Source organism: Erythrolamprus reginae, chromosome 3 (assembly GCF_031021105.1).
Source record: "Erythrolamprus reginae isolate rEryReg1 chromosome 3, rEryReg1.hap1, whole genome shotgun sequence".
Classification (NCBI taxonomy): domain Eukaryota; kingdom Metazoa; phylum Chordata; class Lepidosauria; order Squamata; family Dipsadidae; genus Erythrolamprus; species Erythrolamprus reginae.
The window spans coordinates 144060338-144084797 of record NC_091952.1 but is presented as its reverse complement, the minus strand read 5'-3'; the positions used below and the strand labels follow the sequence as shown (position 1 = coordinate 144084797).

General features: G+C 42.6%; 1 protein-coding gene across 3 annotated transcripts in view; it reads right to left on the bottom strand.

Annotated features, from left to right (window-relative positions):
- DIAPH1 (diaphanous related formin 1) overlaps positions 1-24460 on the bottom strand; it is a 241251-nt gene that overhangs the window by 58740 nt on the left and 158051 nt on the right. For all 3 annotated transcript variants that reach the window (XM_070746897.1, XM_070746898.1, XM_070746899.1), the window contains 2 exons: positions 552-791; positions 328-457 (listed from right to left, as the gene is read on the bottom strand). In XM_070746897.1, coding sequence (XP_070602998.1) covers positions 328-457; positions 552-791 — 370 coding nt within the window. The remainder of the gene's footprint in view (positions 1-327; positions 458-551; positions 792-24460) is intronic.

The following is a 24460-nucleotide window of genomic DNA, read 5'->3' as shown; positions in this document are numbered from 1 at the left end:
TTTAAGTAGAGATTGGACAGCCATTTGTCTAAAATGGTATAGAGTCTCCTGCTTGAGCGGGAGGTTAGACTAGAAGATCTGCAAGGTCTCTTCCAACTCTTTTATTCTGTTATTTTCAATTTAATTTGGCATTTTTGTCAAAAGTTTATGAGAAACTAAGGAAGAAACAAGAATTGGGGAGAACTAAAATACTTTGATTCATCATTAAGAGCATGTGAGAGAGTTTCAAATAGTATTCTGAACAGTATACCAAACAAAATACCTATATGGTGACAAAGAAAAGGTGTTGGTTGCAATCGTAAAACACATACACATGCCAAACAGTACCTTGACAAGCTTTCTCCACATGGATGAGCTCATCAGGAAAATTCAGGATATCTGGATATTGCAGTTCACATGTTTCTGCCAAGAAGTGAAGTAAGGTCATCTTCTGATCAGTTGACTTTGTGTCACGAAGCTAGAACATATGAACAAGACTACTGGTGAATAATGCACAAGATGATGTTTATTATTTTTTTATTCCTTCCCAGGCTTTTCTCCTCCTTTTTTACCTTGCAAATAAAACTAACGTTGAATCCAAAGGCACCAGCATTCATGGAGCCAGAATTCATATAGTTTCCCACAAGGAGGATAATGGAGAGAAGACTACCAAAGTTCTCACTATTACGAAGTTCCTCACAGGCTGCTGTAACAGCAACAATATCTGGCTTTATGTTTGCTACCTGTTCATTAAACTGTAGCTTGAAGAGTATAGCGTTGAGTCTTGGTAGCAGACGAGAAACTGAACTAATCTGTAAAGAAAAAGAGACACTGTCACACAAACAGAAAGGAATTAGGATATCAGCTTAAGGGAAGGAACAAAGGAGATCTGTGCAAGAGAAAAGCCATATACCAAAGATAAAGTCATTGAATACAATGTAGTAATGTAAGCAACATGAAGTTGAAAAAAGTTCCCAAGAAATATTAGATCGCTTAAAGGAATTTGCAAATCCTGGAGGTACAAAAATTCAGAGGTACAAAAACAGCTAGGTAGCAGCAAAATCTAGGGAAAACTTTTTGCCATCTAGTCATCTAATCTGAGAAAATTTGCAGTATTTACTCAATGAATGCTCAATATTGTTCAGAATAGGAAAAAATAGCATATGGATTGGGAAGACTTTGACTGGGCGGCACAGAAGTATGTATGTATGTATGTATGTATGTATGTATGTATGTATGTATGTATGTATGTATGTATAAATAAATATCCCTTCTTTTATTAAAAGAAATTAATAATAAAACAAAACAAAAATCTATTACTATTAAAACTAAAACAACCAGCAAAACCAAAAACACAACTATTAATAAATGCTTTAAAAAAAATTATATATATATATATTTTAACAACATTAATATACACACAACATAAAACAGTGCATAGTGAAAAAAACTGCCCACCACCCTGACACACACACATACCCCACCACCATATCGGGGTTTTTTCTTATATAAACCACTATAAGCCAAGAGCAAAATATCTAATTATATATTGAGTGATTCCAATTTATTTCTTGTAGCTTGGTTTCGGATTCTACTCGTCATATATCTCCTTACTTTGTCCCACCGTCCCATCGGTTGTTTCAATTCAGTTTCATTATCCAAATTTATCCTTTTATCCATCATTTCAAATTGAATATGGTCCACCATGTACCTATACCAATTTTGCATTGTCCACTTTGTCGCATCCTTCCAACCCAAAACTATTACCGCCTGAGCGCTTTCTATTGCTGCTTGTTCTATTTTTCTAAATTCTCCCATCACATTGCTTTTAACTAATACTGCCATTTCCTTTGTGATTATCCATTGTATATTTAACATTCTATTTATATCCTCTTGCACTTTTTGCCACAATTCCTGCACTATGGGGCATTCCCAAATCATATGCATAAACACTCCTTTCTCTTGACAGCCGTGCCAACAATTACCCCTAACCTTCTGCTGAAAGTGTGCGAGGTGAGCGGGAGCATAATATCACTTATTTAATATTTTCCTTCTCATTTCCCTAATTCTTGTATTCTTAGTTTTCCTTATATTTTCTACTATATTTTCCATCTCTTGTACCTATACTTGTATCTCATTTTGCCACCATTTAGTCAATCCTTGAATCGTATCTCTGTCTGATTGCACTAACAGTTTATATATACTGGTTGCTTGCGCCTTTATAGCCTCACTTTTTTCTCTTATTTTCTCTAACCCTGTCTCCTCCCTCAAGACTGCTTCTTTATTCTTCCTTTCATTAAGATATTTACATATTGCATTTATTTGTAGCCATCTTTCCTTACCTAACCACCATTCTATACGATTTCTACTTGGTCTGCCATCCTTCTCATATAACTGTTCTATCTTGGTTATCCCTCTTCCCTTCAACTCTGTTCAAATTTGTTTCATTGTCTCTATTTATTACATAAAGCGATGACTGTTTAGATTTATATAATCCTATTTTCCCCTGCCATTTTTTCCAAATTTCCATAGTCCCTTTCATGGGACCTATTAATTTACCTAAATTGCTCCTATTCCACTTTATAAAAATTAATTATCTATTCTTTATCCCGTTTATCTGTTTCTCCAGTTTCACCTATTTGTTTTCACATAGTTGCAACTCCACTAACCTTTCCATTTGAAAAGCTTCCCTACACAGCTCCAAACAAGGAACTCCCCATCCCCCCTCTTTTTCATTCGCAATTAACCACTTTTTCCTTATTCTTGGTCTCTTATCTTCTTCAATCCAGTAATTTAAGGTTTTTGTCCCACTCTTTAAACTTAAATGTCGATAGCCCCCCTGACAGCACCTGAAATAAATACATCATTTTGGGAACTATCACCATTTTTAAAGCTCTTATTTTAGAGATTCTCCTTAACTTTTTCTCTTTCCAGCTCCTCATCTGTTTCAACATTTTCTTCCATATTAATCTATAATTCACCTCCTCAATTTTCGCTGGGTTTCTCAATAACCAAATTCCCAAATATTTAATTTTCTTTAATCCTAACTTCAACCCCAATTCTTTCCTAATTTCTATCTGCTCTCTCGGACCTGTATTTAAACACATAATCTCTTATTTTTCGATATTAACCGACAGTCCCAATTCCTGTTTAAACTCTTGTAAAATATTTGTTATACCTTTAATCATCTCCATGGGGGTCTGGGTCAATATACTTGCATCATCTGCAAATAAATTTATTTTCATTTCTAATTCCCCTATTCTATATCCTGCCCAGGTGTTACCTTGTCTTATCTTATTAGCTAAGATATCTACTGCTATTACAAATAATTTTGGAGATAAAGGACATCCCTGCTTGGTGCCGTTTAATATTTTAATTCTTTACGTTCTTTGTCCATTCACTCTTATATATGCTTCATTCCCTTTAGAAATTTTTTATAATTTCACAAAATTCCCCCCCCCATATTTAGTTCCTTACATAATTTATATAAATAGCTATGGTTAACTTTATCAAAGGCTTTATACACATCTAATTTCAAAATTCCCAATTTCCTTTTAGTAACGGTACCATGGTGTGTCACATTTATTACATTTCTAATTGGTTCGCTTATTTTCCTTCCCTTCACAAATCCATATTGATCCTCTTCAATTATTTTTGGTAAAATATTTTCTAATCTATTTGCCAATATTTTCATAAATATTTTATAATCTTGATTTGCCAAACTGATAGGACAGTAGAACCCAGGCTCTCTAAAATCTCGACCCATCTTCGGAATAGTAACAATTTCTGAAAGCTTCCATGTCTGCGGGATATCATGATTTAACAATACAGTTGTACCTCAAGATACGAACCCCTCATCTTATGAACAACTCGTGATACGAACCCGGGGTTCAGAAAAATTTTGCCTCTTCTTATGAACTTTTTTTGAGTTACGAACCGGTGTTCGGAGAATGCTGGGAAGCCGCGCGGCTGTTTTAAAAGGTGACAGCCGGGCGGCGGGGCTTCCCAGAAGCCTCCTGAACGCCGGTTCGTAACTCGAACAAAGTTCGTAAGAAGAGGCAAAATTTTTCTGAACCCCGGGTTCGGTTCGGGAGGTTGCTGGAAAGCCCCCCAGCCTGGCTTTCACCTTTTAAAACAGCCGCGCGGCTTCCCAGCTGTCTCCCGAAGCTGAACGCGGAAGTTCGGCTTTGGCGTTCGGCTTCAGGAGACAGCTGGGAAGCCGCGCGGCTGTTTTAAAAGGTCGCAGCCAGCCTGGGAGGCTTCCCAGCACCCCCCTGAACCCGGGTTCGGGGGGGTGCTGGGAAGCCCCCCAGGCCGGCTGCGACCTTTTAAAACAGCCGCGCGGCTTCCCAGCTGTCTCCTGAAGCCGAACGCCAAAGCCGAACTTCCGCGTTCGACTTTGGGAGACAGCTGGGAAGCCGCGCGGCTGTTTTAAAAGGTGACAGCCGGCCTAGGGGGCTTCCCAGCACCCCCGAACCCCGAACCCGGGTTCGGGGGGGTGCTGGGAAGCCCCCCAGGCCGGCTGTCACCTTTTAAAACAGCCGCGTGGCTTCCCAGCAGTCGCCGAAAGCCGTTTTTTTGCGAGGGGTTTTTTGGTTGCACGGATTAATTGACTTTACATTGTTTCCTATGGGAAACAATGTTTCGTCTTACGAACCTTTCGTCCTACGAACCTCCTCCTTGCACCAATTAAGTTCGTATCATGAGGTATTACTGTATATTATTGAACAGTTTCCCCAAATACGGCAGCAATACATTCATATAAGTTTTGTAAAATTCCCCTGTAAACCCATCCGGGCCCGGTGCTTTGGCTTGTTTTAACCCTTTAATTACTCTAGCAATTTCATCTTGTGTAATTTCTGCATTCAATATTTGTTTATCTTCTTCACTTACTATTTTCCTAACATTGAGGACTCCTATCTTCACCTGCTCCTCTTTATACAAATCTTCATAATATTTCCACATTATCTTCTCTAGCTGCTCATTACCATATCTAACCACTCCACTAGAGTCTCTCAATGCTAAAATACATGATTTTTCTTTCCTCTTCTTCAGATATCTGGACATTTGCTGCATTGATTTTGTCCCCCAGCTCAATATTTTTTGTCGCATCGTCATTCTCATCTTGTTCCATTTGATCTCATCATACACCATCAATTGTTTCCTTTTCAATTTCAATAAACTATTCCAATCTCTACTTTTAGTTAATCTTAACTGCTCTTGTATCAAATCCATTTCCCTTATCTTCATTTCCCTTTCTCTACCCCACCTCTTCCTAATATCTGCTTCCATATATATACATTGTCCCCTCATAAAGGCCTTACATGCATCCCACACAATTGATTGTTTAATACTATCCACATAATTAATTCTGAAATATTCGCATAACTCTGTTTGCAATTTCTCTTTATCTTGTTCACTAGCAGTTACAACTGCATTATATCTCCAAATTCTTTGATTGCGTTTCTGACCTATTTCCAATTCTACCAATAGTGGGGCATGATCTGATAACCAAATACTTTTAATATCTACTTTTTTAACTTGTATATTGCCCCCCTATTCATTAATATATAATCTATGTAGCTAAATGTATGATATCTTGCTAAATAATATGCACTTCTGTTTGAAATATCTACAAGAAGATCCACCATATTAAGTCTGTTTAAATGTAACATCCTACTGTTTCCAATCCCATTTGTTAATTGCATATTAAAATCTCCTGCCAAAAAAGTTGAGCCTTCCATAAAGTTGTCTAACTTCCTCTTAGTATTTATTATAAATTGTTTTGTTTTTGTATTTGGGGCATAAATTGCCGCTAATGTCAACTTCTTTTGATTTATTTTCCCTTTAACAAATATCCTCCTTCTCTGTCTTTCTGAACTCCAACCTCTTCCAAAGGAACCTTTCTGATAAATAAGAATCGCTGTACCTCTACTATTTTGCGTTCCTCTAGATTCATACACCCATTTCCAATTTCTATCATTAATCAATTTATCCCTTCCTCCCCGTCTTTTTTCTGTCAAAATCATAATATCCACCTTGTTGCTTAACCATCCTTAATATCCTAAAATGTTTCAAATCTGATCCCAAACCATTCACATTTAAAAACATTATCTTACACTCAATAATAATATACCAAAATAATCCTTTACCCCTCTTGTTTTGCCCTTGGTTTAATTTCCCCCCCTATCCTTACCCCTATCACGCCCCCAACGTGCCTCCCCCCACCAAAGGGGGGAAGGACAAGAAAAACCCTTGTCCATTTATGAGGCACATTCTCTTGATTGCGTTCCCACACAACTAAGCTCCTCTTTCAACCACTTTTAATTGTAATAAAAGAGAAATATTCCCTTCCCACCCTCCTTTCTCCTTTAGATAATTCCTTGTTTAACTTTAACTTCTTTAACCCATTCCCCCCCCTTAAACTTCCCCCACCGAATAACAGATATACAAGAATCCAAAAACATCTCCAAGAAAAAAATACAAAAAGACAAGGAGAGCCAACAAGGTCACTTTTTAGCTTTCTTCTCACGCTGAGCTTGTGTTTTTCTCTACTCTCTTCTAATGGCCTCCACCTGCTGCTCTTCCCTTTGTCTTTCCACCTCGTCTGGAGTACTACAACTGTCAAAAAAATCTTCTCCTTCCTCTGCTACTTTTGTGTCACTCATAGTTCCATGTGCTCCAGTTTCTTCAAACTTGATCCCCAGTTGATCCAATAATGCCTTTCCCTCCTCCAATGTACATGCCCTGTACATTTTATTTTCTTAGAACACCAAAATAGCAGCTGGAAACCCCCAAGTAAACTTTTTTCCACTTTGATATAAATGGCTTGAAATTGGGCATAAGGCAGTCTCGCTCTCAACGTTTCCCGAGAGATCCCTCAGAACTCTTATCTCATTTCCATCTTGTTTAAGGCAAGCAGAACTCTTCAAAGACTTGTAAACAATTTCCGCTTTTTTTTCACTGACCAAAGCCATAACAATGTCTCTTTGCCTCTCCCTATTTCTGCGTGGAGCAGCCCAGTGAACACGTAATATATCTTCCGAGCTGACTTGAACACCAGCTTGCTTATTTATCCAAGCTTCAATTAAGTTTAAACCAGAGGCAAAGTCTGATCTGAACCCACACAGATGTAAATTTCTTCTCCTCTGACGGTCCTCCAGGTTAGCGATTCTATAATTCATTTGTTTAATTAATTCATCATGATCCTTCGCTTGTTTTTCAACTTTCTGTATCTTTCCAGAAGACTCCTCCTCCTTTTTAATCAATTTAACTTCCAAAGCCAGATTTCCAATTGTTGATTCCATTGTAATAAATCTCTACTCAAATCCAGAACAGATGTCCAACAATTTATCCAGTTTTTTTCCGATGTTCGCTAAGCTTGAGTCTTTCCCTCCCTCCGCCATTTTAAGATTTATTGTACTCACTTATCACTCCCTCGTTATAGTGAAAGAATCTCTGTCTTTGCTTAAAACCGTAAATCTTTAAATTCTCTTTGATGTCTCTAGATTCTTGTTCCTTCTGTTCTTCTTCAAGAAGGATTTATAATATTTTTAAGGGAGAGATTTCCCTTTACATAATATATTAATTTGGAGCTCGAGGTGGAGCACCTAGAATTCAATTTGGCACATGTGCAATCTCTATTAATAAATGCTTTAAAATCTTCATTTCTTAAATATTTATCATAGTATTATAGTAATCTAGTAATATTATGAAAATCTACCTGAACACCAATGCATCAATTAATATATTTCCATAAATTATACTGTTCTATAATTTCATTCAATATTTCGAAGCTCAATTAATTTTCAGGCACTTAGCATTTACTATTATTAACTTTCATCAATCTTCTACATTTCCAAGTATATTTTAAATTCATAATGCAAACTCATAAAATCATACAGTACATATCATAAACCCCATATTTACCATATGTATCTTCCATTAATTTTACCTATGTAATTCTATATAGTTCTAAAATTCTAATCCAATTTTTTAAATTAATACATCCTAATATTAAACAACACCTAAATATATCTTTTACCATTATTCCATAGTCAATCCATATTTAATAATCAATCATCCCTCCTCAAATTTCTACCACTGTTCTCATTTCTGGGTCTCTCCTGTCTCTCCCTCTTTTCTGTCTCATTTGCTTCTCATTTCTCCCTCTTCCTCCCTTGTGTGTGTGTGTGTGTGTGTGAACTCTTGAACCATTTCCCAAAACAGGTGAGGGCTGGGGGGGTTTTCTCTCTGTTATTATTTGGTGCTTTTTACCATATGCTTTAAATCAAGAGTCACTTCTCTCTCTGTTTCTCTCTCTTTCCTGTCATTCTCTACCTCAATCATTTTCTCATTTCTCTTTTTTCTCCCCTTTTTCCTATCATTTCTCTCTCTCTTCCTTCCACTCTTCTCTCTCTCTTGCTTTCTTTCTCTCACTCTCTTGCTTTCTTCCTCTCTCTCACTCTCTCTCCTCTCTCTTGCTTTCTCTCACTCTCTCTCACCCCTTCTTACTCTATCTCTTTCTCACTTTCTCTCTCTCCCTCTCTCCTTTCTATCTCATTCTGTCTGTTGCTCTTTCTCTTCTCTCTCTTGATTTTTCTCTCTCTTTCTCTCTTGTTTTCTTTCTCTCTCTCTCTCTCTCACTTTCTCTGTCCCTCTTTCTTTCTTTCTTTGTTTCTTTCTTTCTTTCTCACTCTGTCTGTTGCTCTCTCCCTCTCCCTCGTTCTCTCTTTCTCTTTATTACTTCTCTGCGGAGGCTGGCGAAGGTTTTTCTTCTTTTGAATGTTCCGGGCAGGCTGGCAGGGGATGGGGAGCACGCGCGCCCACGCGCCCACGCGCTCAACATTCCAAAGAACCTTCGCCGGCCTCCACTGTGAGAAGTTTTTCTCTGAGCGCTCACTTCTGCCGTTGCCGTTCCTGCAGCCACCGCTGCGGGAGCCACGCCCCAAGGCAGGAGGCGGAGGAGAAAGCCGGAGAGAGGTGTCAGATTGGGCGGGCGGGGACCGGAGGCCCTGGGGGGGCGGGGGGCACTGCGGCGCCGGCCTCCACACTTTCATCGCTCCACGCCCCCAACTCCAACGCCCGGCTCCTTGCGCGGCCCTGGAAAAGGGTGCACGGGGGATTGGTTTTGGGCGCGAAGCCGCACACCTTAGAGGTAACATTGACATTGACCATCTACAAGGAATTTGTTATGGCTCCATGCAGACATCTCTTATTCAACTACCCCTCCCAAATTCCCATAGCTAAGAATACACTATAAAATAGCATAAAATGTGGCAGGCAAAAGACCCCAACTTAAACGGCTTTGGCTTGACAGGTGGTAGTGCTCTTTCTCAGATAAAATCTTATTGTGTTTTATACTGGCCTTCAGAGTATGGGAAAAGGAATAAGAGGACTTGAACTCCTAGCTGATATAAACAAAAATGGACATTAGAGAAATATTATGGGACAGCTGTCATGACTGGAATATAAGAATGATCATAGATGATCATTCGGAGAGGGGCGGCATACAAATCCAAATAATAAATAAATAAAATAATAAATGATAAGCGCTATGAAAAATAAAAGATCTGCGAGTAAGCTGGTCTTTCAAATCACTCCAGTGAAGGAGAGAATGGGAGATCATCCATAACTGCTCTGGTAGTTCATGAGAATAAAACTTTCATCAAGCATGAGAAGCCAACTTACCTCACTGCAGGTTCACTTCATTACGTGCTACATGCTTTGTGTGCATATGCAGTGCTAAAAACCCAGTTTTTGTGCATGTGCAGAGGTGAATAACAAGATGGCGGTGCCAATGGCGCTGAGAGCTGGTTCGGGGGGCATATCCAGTTGGCCATTGCTGCCAGTTCAGCGAGCAGGTGGGGGGAAATTCCCGCTACTGGTTCTATAGAACCAGTCCGAACTGGCAGGAACCCATCTCTAATCAAAACCCACTTTCTAATCACATTCAGAAATATTCAATTTAACCACTTTATTGATGGTAGAGTTTTGCAAAATTGCAAGCTTAACTTGACATCTGGGGAGTTTTACCTTTTTTGAATTTAAAAAATTTTGAACAAGAATTTAAAGTAATACACAACTAGCAAAAACCAAATGAAATAAAATATTTTGATTTTAAAAAAGTTTTAAATGGTTTGGGAGAGATACCTTATTTTTTCTGTAAGATTTGAAAACCAAATATATAATTAATGTACTTATGGGAAGCAACTGACATGCAATTACAGGTAGTCTTTGATTCACAGCAGCTCATTTACTGATCATTCAAAGTTACAACAGCACTAAAAAAATGACATGACCATTTTGACCAGTACCACAAGCTCAACTCGTGATACTGGTGATAGGCAAAATACGGATCCTGGGTTCAGGCTGCTGGTGCTTAATGCCAGGTCGGTCATGAATAAAGCTCTCCTCATCCAGGATTTACTCTTGGATGAAGAGGCGACCTGGCATGTGTGACCAAGACCTGGCTGGGTCCCAAGGGAGGTGTTCCTCTCTCTGAGATGTGCCCAGCCTTGTTTCAGCTGTGGCATTAGCTGCGACCCCAGGGAAGAGGGGAAGGAGTGGCTCTCATGGCCCGGAAGACCTTCAGCCTGCACAAGATTCCCTGCACCTGAGATAGTCAGCTGTGAATCTCTCCTTGTGAAATTGGACCTAGGGGTTCAGGTGGGCTTGTTGCCTACATACCTGCCTCCCAGCTGCATGGCAACAGTCTTGCATGCTACTCGAGGAGGTAGCTGGGTTGGTGGTCAAGCTCCCCAGACTGATAGACTTGGAGAACCTCAATGTGCCGTCACTCGGCGAATCCTCTGGGTTGGCTCAGGAGTTCATGGCTTCCATGGCAACCATGGACCTGACCCAGGTAATACAGGGTCTGTCTCACGAGGGGGGGCACACACCCAACATCTCAGTGCAGTTGAGTAATGAACTGAATTTAAGGGGCTTAGATATCTTGCCTTTGTTATTGCCAGATCATTTTCTGCTATGGCTTGATTTTAGGACTCCAATTCTTCCTTGCAGGGAGGCGGAGCCGATTAGGTGGTTCCGCCCTAGACGCCTAATGGACCCAGTAGGCTTTCAGAGGGCATTTGGGGAAATACCAGATTTGCTTATGCACATTTCGGCAGATTCCTTGATGACACCTAATGATGTGGACAAGGCCATGGGAGCTGGGAGCTCTCCCACCTGTTTATTGGACCTGTGTCCCTTCTGGCTGGTCTCGGCCATCAGGGAGATGGCACGAGGCTGGATCCAGGCTGTTGTCAATGCTTCATTGATGGAGGGGTCCTTCCTGTTTCTCTTAAAGGAGGTGGAGGTGCAGCCCCTCCTCAAGAAGCCTTCCCTGGATCCAGCTATTTTGGACAACTATCGTCCTGACTCCAACCTTCCCTTTTTAGGGAAGGTTGTTGAGAAGGTGGTGGCTCTCCAGCTCCTACAGACCTTGGAAGAAGCCAATTATCTTGACCCTCATGTCTGGTTTCAGGCCCGGCTACAGCATGGAAACTGCTTTGGTCATGCTGATGGATGATCTCTGGCAGACCTGGGATAGGGGTCATTCCTCTATCTTGGTACTCCTTGACCTCTCAGTGGCTTTCAATACCATTGACCAGGTATCCTTCTGCGCTGACTGGAGAGGTTGGGAGTAGGAGGCACCATATTACATTGGTTGTCCTACCTCTCTGGTTGTTTGCATTCGGTGTTGGCAAGGGGTCAGAGGTTGGCTCCTAGACCCTGTCTTTGTGGGATGCCTCAGGGGTCGGTTCTCTCCTCCCTGTTTAACATCTACACAAAACTGCTGGGTGAGATCATCCGATGACATGGGATGGGTTACCAACAGTATATGGATGACATCTAGCTCTACATATCCACCCATGTCAATTCAGTGAAGCAGTGGAGGTGATGTGCTGGTGCCTGGAGGCTGTGAGGGTCTGGATAGGTGTTAACAGACTCAAGCTCAACCCCAACAAGATGGAGTAGCAGTGGGTTTTGTCTCCCAGGGACAATTTCACCTGTCCTTCCAACACCCGGGGGGGGGGGAATCTGTGTCCCCCTCAGAGAGAGTCCGCAACATGGGAATCCTCCTTGATCCACAGCTGAACCTAGAACATCTCTCAGTTGTGGCGAGGGGGACCTTTGCCCAGGCCCCCTGGTGCACCAGTTGCAGCCCTATTTGGACAGGGAGTCTCTTCTCACAGTCACTCACGCCCTCATCACCTTGCAACTCGATTACTGCAATGCTCTCTACAAGGGGCTACCTTTAAAGAATATTTGGAGACTGCAGCTAGTCCAAAATGCAGCCACACGAGCTGTTATGTGCCTACCGAGGTAAACACATATATCACCATCTCTCCATCAGCTGCATTGGCTACCAATTGGTCACCGAACTCAATTTAAAATGTTGGTTATTACTTATAAAGCCCTACATGGCTTAGTACCAGATTACTTACAGGACTGTCTACTGCCTCATGCATCCCAGCAACCAGCTAGAGCCCACAGAGTCAGCCTTCTCCAGGTCCGGTTGGCCAAGCAATGTTGCCTGGTGGGGCCCAGGGGAAGGAACTTCTCTGTGGCAGCTCTGGCCCTTTGGAATCAACTCCCCCCAGAGATTTGCACCGCCCCCACCCTCCTGGTCTTTCGTAAGGCTTTAAAAACACATCTTTGCCGGCAGGCCTGGGGCTGCTGAGTGTTGCCATCCTGTTCCGGCTGACAGTGTGATAGTATGATTGTGATTGTATTCTAATTGAATGGTTTTAATTGTCTGGAGTTTTAGATTGGATTTTATATTGGGTTTCTTACATTTGGTATTTTTGTATCTGCTTTTATTGTGTAAGCCGCCCTGAGTCCACTGAAGAAGGCTGGCCTAAAAATCCAAATAAATAAATAAATAAATAAATAAATAAAATTTTCACACTTACAACCATTGCTGCAACTCCATAGGTGATCAAAATGTACACCCTTGGCAACTAATTCATATTTATGACAGTTACAGTGTCCTAGAGTCATGTGATCAGCTTTTGCAACCTCCTGACAAGCAATCAATGGGGAAGCTAGATTCACTTAACAAATGATTCATTTAACAACTGTGGCAAGAAAGGTTGCAAAATGTGGCAAAATTCACTAAATAAATGTCTCACTTAGTAACAGAAATTTTGGGTTCAAATGCAGTGGTAAGTCAAGGACTACTAATCTCATAATTAATTGAGGCTTGATGAAATAATGGATAGTAGAGGAAACTAACTTTTTTAAATCTTAAAACTGAAATATTAATAGAAAGGATACAGATTTTGATAAGATAAACTTTAGAACATTATGAGAAAAATTAAACACATTAATCTCGGACTTTATAATTTGAAGACATAGAAAACAAAATTATGATTACCAAAATGGAAATACAAAAGAAAAATTAAAAAGAACAATTTGAACACAGAACAACTCTAACAAGAAATTCTAGACAAGGCTACTATGGGAAGGAGAGAACATGCAGAAAGAAATTCTGGATGATACTTTATGAGATTTATATGATGGTTGGTGAAAGCTCAAAAGACTATACTACTCTGAAAACTATACTGTACTACTATGTAAAAATAGAAAATTGAGGTTCCACGTTACTTCTTATTCTACTGCACCAAAGGGAGTCAGAAGTGAATGCCTTTTTTCTTTTTCTGTTGTTCTTTACACTTTTCTCTTCCTTCTTCCCTCCCCTATTTTTCCTATTATTTTCTCTTGTATTTTTGTATTTTATATTTTAAACTAATAATAAAAAGAATTGAGATGGTTAAAAAAAGTAAAAGAAAAGGGAACTGAACAATGCACACAAATAATACAAAAAGAAGAGAACTTGCACTATAACATTAGAAGTATCTACTGCTGATTCCAAATATTAAAATAAACAAACTCAGCAAGATTACTGATGAGATCACGGTTAAAATAAGGGGAGACATTAATAAAAGAAACACTATTATTGGTATCAAATATTGCCATCCAAAAAAGATGATAATGTTTCCAGAAATGTGTCAACTGTGGTCCTTCTAGGAAATTTCTGGTTTGTCTTGCTAATAATTTGCTTCTTCAAAGAGTGAAGCAACATGAAAGTGATCAGCTATCCTTAAATCAATGTTAACCAACCAAGATGACTTAATTAAGAAAACGGAAGGAGAAAGAATGCTGGCTGGAAGTGACTATGTAATACTGAAGATATTGATTTGAAGAGAAATTAAATCTAAATACAAAGAAAGTGGATTTTAACCACTGGAGATAAATTATAATTTAAATTATAATTAAAGCTGGACAATACATAGTAGGAATTTCGGAAAACACAATAAAACAAGAGCAGTAAACAATCTAGAGGAAAAGGAAGAGGAACCAGAGGGTGCCAATATGGAAGCACAAAAAACTTAAGTGAAAATAGAAAACAAAAATGACATAAAGATAGATTATCAAAGAATACAGGTAATTTAGAATTGTAGACATGTAATCAGAAAAAATAAAATTCAGAATGATTTGTGTTTGCCAAAGCATGTAATAGACAATAAAATGCTTCCTCCTATAGGTTTAAAATAAACAATAATAATAATTTATACATCAGCTTTCAAGAAATGGCAAAATGCTAATAGGAAATGAAGAACATTTGCTTTACTTTTTTTCCAATAAGAGGATATGTGTTCCTGAAAGCAGAATTAAGAGGCAGGATTAAGGTCTGACATTGATTTTAAAAAATTGTCAGGCAGTAATTATTCACTTTTAATGTTTTAATCTAGAGCACTGAAAGAAATTGTTTATAGACCAGCTTAATCTTTGTATATTATTTGAGAAATACAGGGTAAGTGATGAAATGCCAGATGACAGCATAAAGGCAAATATTATACCAATCTACATAAAGGTAAAAAGAGAATCTAAAGAAATCTACACAAGTTAGTCTGACATCAGTAGCTGGGAGGTTTGTAGAGCAAGTCATGAAGTAATCTGTAACCATCTTGAAAACAATATTGTGATCACTAGAAGTCAGCGTCAAGAACAAGACTTACTAGACTAACCTTATCTTATATTTGATGAGCTGGATGTCATGACAATTAAGCAGAAATAGAGCTGATTTGAAAACTGTACACAAAGAATGCTCATCAATGCTTCTTCCTCAAGCTGGAGTACATATCGAATGGGACACCACAAGATTCAGTCCTGTGCTCTGCGCTCTTCACCATTTTTATTGTAACAATTTGTACTTGGCACAAAATTGGATGGGATAGCTAACACCCTAAAAGATAGAAATAATACTGAAAGTAAGTAACTTAAAGGAATGCAATTTAAGAGAGAGGAATACAATATTAAACATAGAAAAAAATCAAATGGACTATTGTGTGCATTGTAGGTGGCTTGGAATGTGAGATTTGATTTATCACTTGTGAAAAAGTATATGGTTATAATAGTTTCAAAAACCAAAAATGCAATTTTTTGGCTGCATCAATAGAAACTTAGTTTCTAAATCACTTCATTTTGCTCTACAGTAGTCTACCTGTCAACCCTGAAGCTGGCCTAACTGTGGCCATTTTGTTTTCTGTAACTTTCCTCTAAGGTTTCTCTTCACATTGTTTCAGGGCTGACAAAGCCTGGTGTAAGAGGCAGGGAGGGAATGTTGTAGTCAAAATTAAATTCTTTTCCTGGGAATCAAGGATGTTCATGCAGGTGTTTGGAAGATGGAGACTGAAGTCACCTAGTAACTGGACTATGTGCTGATTGGACAATGTGACTAGTGGACAGAAGTGACAGAGCTTTACTTTTAATTGGGTGTAAAATCAGTGGGAACTTAAGAGCTGGTTTTCCACAAAGTTTGTGCCAATATGATATGTCCCAATAAATGCTCTTTGAGAAATATGCCTGCCTCAGAGTTCTCATTGTTGTGAATGTATTATTTGGAAACTTGACATTAAACTGGCTCTCCAAACTCTAAGGCTCCAAATCGGAGTTGCTATCCAGGGTCCTGAGCTCTGGTCTAACGGGGTAGCGGAAAAGGCTCGGGAAGATGGAGAAGGAAACCGGAGAGACAATGAGCTCTGGCAGAACCTGTGGGAGAGTGGAGAGCATGCCATTCCCCTTGATGCCCTAGCAAGCAGCAGTGGCTGCAGCCAAAGTTAAGCGCCAGCTGGGGACCTGGAGACCAAACTAGCTTCCCAGGACCTAATAAGGGAGAGATGGGTCACATGCATGAGGGAAGCGAGAACGATGATCCTGGAGAGGAGGCTGACAGCACTCCTGGATTTAAATGAGTCAGAATGGAAATACCAGACTCACAGCCAAAACCTGGAGGGATTACCCAAAAGATTTGAACAGTTGAATCTCGGCAGCGTTGATCAGCTGCAGCGAACCAGATGTGTGATGGCAGTTCTTAGCCAGCTGAGTTTTACATTTCTCACACAGAGGAAACTGTCTACCTAAGGCATGATGCCTAAAGCTTTACATTCAATGCAACCCAGGATGCAGCTAAGTATGCCCAGGAGGGACTGGTCAACTATTTAGATGACCCGAGCTACCAGTCCTCCACCACCGCCATCGGCTTGGTCAAGTCCCAGTTCATACTGAAGCCTACCCAGGTGCAGAAGAGCAGCCAGGCCACCAGGCCACCACTCCCTGCCGCCACCTGCAGAGGTGTCCCCTGGATGGGCCTTCTACCTTAGACAAGGCTAGGTACAGGCACAGTGGATTCTAGCCCTGTCATTGGCACCACCTTAGCCCAGAGGGGAGGCTCCATTGCACTTTCAAATGGTGTTTGATGAAAGCCTGGATAAATTGGCTTTTTAAAAAAACAACTGAGCATGGGCTCAGCACCGTATGGAGACAACTCACAAGATGACCAAGAAATAGTTTCCACCCTACCTGGAGGGGGAAGTGATTGAATGAGTGACCCAATTTCACAAGAGAGCTTCTTAGCTGGGAAATCTCAATGACGTCCTACAGGAATAAAGGAGCTGATTCAAAATTGTATCCCACAGGTAAGAAGCAGAGGCAGAAATCAAGAAAATCAAACAGAGAGACCACCTATCCAAGCAATATGTCCAGGAATTTCGGAAAATCGTCAGGAAGCTGAGACAATGGTCTGAACTGCTATGGTCCATTAAAGAGTACCTGGACAAAGAACTGTTCCAAATCTGCTTTTGCCGAGGAGTTCCAGATTGCATTCATGACTGATATTGGATGGCTGTAGCAACAAACCTCAAATTACAGTGACACCAAAAGGAGACCCTGGAGCGGAAACCTAAGAGGCCATTGGGATGGTGATATAGCCCATGCCAAGCAGAGGAGCCACTAACAGGGACCTCTACAATGCCCATTAAATACTTCTGATGTGGACAACAGGGTAATCGAGCATCTAAGTGCTTGGCCCCAGAGATGTCAAACCCCCACAAAACCAGAGACCACAGGGAAAAAACACAGAGAAAGGGAAATTAACCCGACAAGTCATTGAGATCTCCCCTCTCCCTAGATGAGGTAGTTGTCTGGTTGGGGTCAGGTGGCTTTTCTAGTAGTTGACTGAGAAACCATGATTCTCTAGTGTTCTGATGGTTTCCATCAGGTTCTCCCGTGCTTAGTTGGGACTGCTGGACAATATTATGATATCGTCCAGGTAAGCCATGATTCACAGAGGCCGGGTTCTGAGTTCTGCGGTCAATATGTCCAGTATCTTTATGAACATTCGTGGGGCCGATGTTAGGCCAAAGGGCATGGCTTTGTACTGAAAATGGTGATTCTCGAAGCAAAATCGTAGGAACTTCCTGTATTCCGGATGTACCGGGATGTGCAGGTACGCCTCTTTTAGATCTATCGATGTCAGCCAATCGTTCTGACATATTGCTGCAAGGATTGTCTTTAATGAATGCATTTTGAATCTGCGGTATCTCACTAATATGTTCAACTGTTTTAGGTTGAGTGTGAGCCGGCAACCGCCAGAAGCCTTGGGTACTATGAATACTACTGAGTAGTACCCTTGACCCTCTTGATGTAGGAGGACCTTCTCAATAGCACCTATCTCGAGATGGTAGATCTCCTGGTGCAGAAGATCCCTTTTGTGCTGGTTGAGAATCACTGGACATTGGAGAAATCGGTTTGGAGGTCGCTGTAGGAATTCTATAGTGAGCCCCTGGGTAAGTGTATTTAATACCCAGGTGTCTGCAGAGATAGCCTCCCAGGAGTCGGTGAAATGCTGAAGGGGAAAAGGTCTCTGGAGTCACTTACTTCTACGGTAGCCACCCCTGTTGAAGCCTCTAAAGGGCTTTCTGGGTTGCAGAAATTGTCTATTTCTGTCTCTGTAGTTGTTCCTGTCTATTCTATAGGCAGGTTGTGTGAATGGCCCTTGGGTGTATGACCTGTTTACTGTGTGTGTAGCCAAGGAAGTCTCTGCCCGAAAGGGCTGGCATCTGAAATAAGGGGTGGATGTCTGTCCTGACGTCTATAGGTTCTGGGCAAAATCTTCTTTTTGTCCTTGTCCTCTATAAGGACTTTGTCAAGGGACTCCCTGAATAATTTTGCCCCATCGAAAGGTGCTGAAGCTAGACGCCATTTGGACTTGGCGTCTGCTTGTCAAGTGCGGAGCCAAAGCAGCCGACAGGAGGATAGGTTCGCTGCCAAAGCTCATGAGGAAAATTTTACTGATGCTAATGTGGCATCAGGTGAGAATTCGGCTGCTGCCAACAATTTGTTGATATCTTGCCTCAACCGGCCATCCTCCGGTCCTAGTTTTGTGAGCATCTCTTGAAGCCACAAGATTGAGGCTCTGTTGAAGAATGATGCAGCCGTTGATGCCTTGAGTGCCCATGCCGCCATTTGGTGTGATTTCTTAATTAATCCTTCGGGTCTCCGGTCATCCGGTTTCAAGCCGTCTGCCATCTCTGATGGTACTAATGCATTGGACAATAGGCTTGCGACGGGAGCATCAATGGGAGGAAACTGTAATAGGTTTTCCATCTCTGGATCAAAGGCATAGAATTTGTGCTCTGAGGCCGTTGGGCCTAGAGCTGCTGCTGGGTGATTCCATGGCCTTTCAATGTTGTCATGGAACATTTGTGAGGAAGGTATGTAGTCCGACTCCTTTTGAGGTTCGGTAAACAGTCTAGTGGCGGGCTGTGTATCTGCTGCTGGGTCTGCAGGCTTGTTGGCCGTTCCCAATGCAATCACCTGTTTTGCTTTATTGAGTAGAAGGCGAAAGAGGGATGGTCTAAAGAGACCTGCAAAGGCTGGTGGTTCTGGAGGGGCCCCTTCGTCCTCCGATAGGCCATCATCTGGCTCCATACCAGGATCTCTTAGGTCTGAGTCCTCATGGAAGGAGTCATGCACAGGGGATGGGGGTGTGGGTGCTGCCCATATATTCCTGTGCATAGAAGGTGAAGGATGAGGCGGGGGTGTGGGAACTGCAGATGTTGCATATTGTTGAACCCCTGCTGCAATGCCATGCGAGTACGCTGAGGCAATCATATCCTGTAAGGCTGGGGGCATGCGTTGCCAGGTATCTGGGGAGGAACGAAGTCCTGCAGCTGTAGGGGTGAACGTGGCTGATGGTAGAGGTTGTGCTGCCATGTGCCATGGTGAAGGGGTGGCATGGCCATTTCGGGCCTCTGTAGTTTGGGCTGGCTCCCCAAACCTATCTGGAGACCAGTCTCTGTCCGTGGCTGATCCAGTTCCCTCTGGGAGTCTAGGGCGTTCAGCCATGGCCATTAAACCCGAATTCTGACCTGGTGTTGGAAGTGGGAGAGCTTGAGGCACTGGTGCCTGTTTTTTCGCTGCTTCGAGTTGATCTTCTAAGGCCTTGATGCATTTCCCACTGCTTCCAAGGCAGACGATGATTGCAAACTTTTAGGTTTGGACCTGGAGGAGTGTGATTTCTCCTTGGTCTTTGTTGGGGGTTCCGTTGTCCCCTGTTGTGGTACCTCAGCCATTATTAAAAAGTTATAATTTGCTGAGAAATGCAAAGGGATCTGTTCTCTAGTCACGATTAGAAATAGAATGACTCATTCAAAATGGCAGCCGCCTTTTAGGAATGCCTCTTCCTGTGTTGTAACAGGATATCCAGGCTGCTTGCAGGTCTGATTGGACTCCTGAAGTGCCAATCATGCCGTTCCAAAATGGCGGGCGGAGGTTACTGTGCCCAAAATGGTGACTGCCTGTGAGGTGCTGCCTGCCCCCTAGCCAGAACCGTCGGCTTTCCGTGTTAGTTCTGTCGCGCCTAGCCTGTGGGATCCTCGGCAGTCAGAAAACTCCTGGTTAGTTATTTCGCCCCCTCGTCACTCCGATCGTCGGGGCACAATTTGGGCAGGAGATTAGAAAACCGCCGTTTTTCTCTTTCTCCCGTTCCGCAGCCGAGCCTCCTGTCTTCCACCTCTCGGTTCAGGAGGTCTCGATGGTCGCTGGGTCTGGGGTGTGGCCGCGCAGGCTGGGTTCCCCTCCTCCCGTTTGCGACTCCCAGTCTTTGGAGCAGTAACCGCGCAGGGAAGAGGCTCCGACTGGGCTAAATGTTGCAGGCAATACTCCTCAGAGCAGGGGCCTGTTCCAGCGATGGTAAGTCTCTAACTCTGTATCCTGTAGATAAGAAAGCAAACAATATATTAAAGGCAGGTTTGACATAAATAATAATTAACGATTCAATCTTTAAGACGTTTAACAATATTAATCAGAAAAACTCCTAAGGAGTCATAGGAGGAAGAACTCATGCGTCCCTTCACTATGACTGAGTTTTTTAGACTGACCCAGTAAGGGCAGTATGGGGGGTGGGACCTGTTATTTATGCTAATCTTTAACTCAGTCCCTTCCAATAAGGCTGAAGTATCACCCACCTTGGACTCTCTGTAGCAGTGCAGTGGAGAAAAGAGGCGTCTCCCCAAGAAACTCTCCCCAAAGCAGGTTCACTGGATGCAATATTCCAGATGGTTTAACTATGAACTAAAGCACATCAGGGGGGGGGGGGAGAGAACCTGCTGACTGATGCCCTACAATTTAATAGCAAGTGAGAATCCATGTAATGATTCCCCACTCCCAACCACCACTACCAGTTCCCTTGCGATTATCAGAGCCTACAAACTTAAAAGCGCTTGTTTTGCCCGCTGCTCACAGCAGCAGCCGAGAGAGAAGTGAGGGTTCGTAAGTTGAAAATGGTTCATGAGAAGAGGCAAGAACTGGTTCATATCTCGAAAAGTTCGTACGTAGAGGTGTTCATAAGTACAGGTACCAATGTATTTGGAGATCATTTCTGGAACTTAAACTTAACAATTAAGTTTAAGTCTAAGGTAACAGTTGGAAATTTTCTCATCCAGTTTCACTGCTCTGTCCCGGTTGTCCCAGCTTGTGATTGACCAAAAATGCCCATTGTTCTTGTTGCTGTTCAGAAGAATTTTCTTTGGATCAGTGAGGAAATTGAATTTTCATCATGATCTCCTTCATTCACCTCCCCTCCAGGCAGGCTTAACCCTGTAGGGCCTCCCAGCAAGCAGTTTCCAGCTGCATTTCACGGGGCCTGGCAGAGCTCTGCTATTTTCTAGCTGTTCTCGCTATGACGCCAACCAGAAGTTGACTGTGTTCTGAGTGCTTCCTTTACACCTGGGATGCCAGCTGGCTCCAGGGTCTGCAAGGCTCAGATCTAAGGCCGACTGCATTCTGGTCTGGATAGCCATTTCAAGACTCCATGCCCCACTTGCAGGCCTGGCATGCAAGGCTTCTCTTTCCACTGGCAGCACTGCCAATCTCTCCCCTTCCCCTCATCTCTTCCTTAGTGCGGATAACGAAGAAGATGGGAATGAGAAGCAGGGAGGCAGGGAAGGAGACAAAGAGAAAGGACAGAAGGAGAGGCAACCTGGCAGATGTGCATGCAATTCTACATCAGTCTTGGATCTATGGAGACTTGGGTTCAAAGGAGAAAGCAATTTTGTGTTCTGTTTTGTCACAGACAGGACTTTGTTGGCAATCCAAGTTAACATTGGTATTTTTGAATTGCGAGCTCTCATGAAAGTATCCCCTTCTTGTGCGTTGCAAATAGCCATTTCCAGTGGGGAAAACTCTCTCCCTCTCATAATCTTCCTTCCTTCCTTCCTTCCTTCTCCCTCCCTTCCTTTTCTTCTATTTCCTATTTCTCAGGACAATGCAGAGGGGGGAAATATTTTCCTTTGCTGTATTTCCAGTCTGAATTAGACCATGCAGAGTCCCTACAGGAAAGCCCTTTAAAGCAGTGATTGTCAACCTCGGGGTCGGGAACTCTTTGGGGGTCGAATGACCATTTCATAGGGGTCACCTAAGACCCTGGGAAACGACAAATTCCCCATGGTGTTAGGAACTAAAGCTTCGATTCTGGCACCTTGGAACATATTTTTACAATCCAACTAATCAGGTGTTTACAGTGGGGGTGTCCCTCTGACCTTCCTGCCAATCACTTAAAGCTCTGTTGGGAGAACTGGTGCTAGACCTATGGTTGGGGGTCACCACAACCTGAGGAACTATATTAAGAGGTCGTGGCATTAGAAAGGTTGAGAACCACTTTAAAGGATTATGTATTAATAGAAAAGCAACTAACTTGCCATACTAACTAATGCTAAAGCTGTTGCATAGAAAACAGAGGAGCTCTGATCAACTATCACAGCCATCATTTTGAGAGTTTTGCGTGTACTGAGCACATGCGCGCCCCAAAATACCCCCCCACGCACCCTTTTCCACAGGCGTGCACTCTCCATCCCCCTGCCAGCCTGCGGGGGGGGGGGGCAGGGGCGGGAAGGCGCCAGCAGAAGGCGCTGCCCCCCACCCGATCCGCCCCCTCTCCTCTTCCGCTGAAAAAAAAAGCACGGAGGCTGCCTGCTTGAGCCTCCCATAGCTCCACCCCACTTCACCCTGCCTGTCATCCTCCGTTGCGTTTTCGGGGGGGAGCGGCGGAAAAGCCCTGTGCCGGCCAGGAAAGCCGGCTTTCTGGGAAAGCAGCGCGCCTTTTAAACACGCTGCTTTCCTTCACCTCTTTCCTGGGGGGGGAGTGGCCTCCTCCCTCCCCCCTGCCCAGGAAAGAGTTGCAAGAAAGCAGCGCATTTGAAAAGCGCGCTGCTTTGCCAGAAAGCCGGCTTTCCTGCCGCTCCCCCCCCCCCCGAAAACACAACGGAGGTCCAGGATGACAGGCGAAGCGGCGTGGAGCAACGGGAGGCTCAAGCTGGTGGCGGCAGACTTCCGTTGTGTTTTGGGTTGGGGGGGGGCAGGAGGACCTTCCTGGCTTTCCCGGGCAGCTGGCTTGAGCCTTGTGCCGGTCAGCAAAGCCAACTGCCCGCCGGAGACATGGAGAGAAAGAAGGGAAAGAGAGGGAGGGAAAGAGGAGAGGAAAGAAGGATGGAGGGAGGGAAGGAAGGGAGAGAAAAGTGAACAAGAGGGAGAAAGGGAGGAAGAGAGGAAGGAAGGAGGAGATAAATATAAAGGGAGAGAGGGAGAAAGAGAGGGAGAGGAAGAGGGGAAGGAAGGAATAGAGAGAGAGAAAGAGAAAAAAGTGGAAGGAAGAGAGAAGGAAATAAAGGAAGGGAGAGAGAGAGAAAGAAAGAGAGAGACAGAGAAGATAGGAAGGAAGAGAGAGTGAGAGAGAGCAAGAAAGAGTGAGAGAGGAGAGAGGAAGGAAGAGAGTGAGAGAGTGTGAGAAAGCAAGAGAGAGAGAGGAGTGGAAGGAAGAGAGGGAGAGAGAAATGATAGAAAAAAGGGGGGGAAGAGAAATGAGAAAATGATTGAGGCAGAGAATGACAGGAAAGAGAGAGAAACAGAGAGAGAAGTGACTCTTGATTTAAACCATATGGTAAAAGCACTTAAATAATAACAGAGAAAACCCACCCCCAGCCCTCACCTATTTTTATTAATAGTTATGTTTTTGGATTTGCTGGTTGTTTTAGTTTTAATAGTAATAGAGTTTGGTTTTGTTTTATTATTAATTTCTTTTAATAAAAAAGAAGGGATTTATTATATTTATTTATTTGTTTGTTTGTTTGTTTGTTTGTTTGTACTTCTATGCCGCCCAGTCCCAAGGGGACTGCCGCTCAGATACTATACTTTTCCTCCCACCCCGAAAAAAAATTAGAGGGAACATTGCTGTGGATACCCCCACTAAATGCTTAGGATAAAGTGAGCCTAGTTTGTTCTCGGCAAAACTAGCAAAAGTGGCATTTAATCATAAGGCAAGGAGGCATTGAGAAATGTTTCCCCTTTTGCATTTGAGCATCCAAGAAGGGATAGGAAAGACAAGCAAAAAGAATAAAAGACGAGAAGAGAGCAAGGAAGGAAAAAGAAGGAAAGAGGGAAAGGAAGAGAATGAAGAGGGAAGGAAATAGAAAAAAAGGAAGGGGGGGAAGAAGGAAGGAGGGAAGATTATGAGAGGGAGAGAGTCTCAGGAAAGACCTGCCTTAGCACTTGGCAACCAGCAGCCCTGCTGCCCTTTTGCCATTCCCTTGCCCTTTCCTCTCCTAGTGGTCTCACATCCTATAGCTGGGGATGCTTT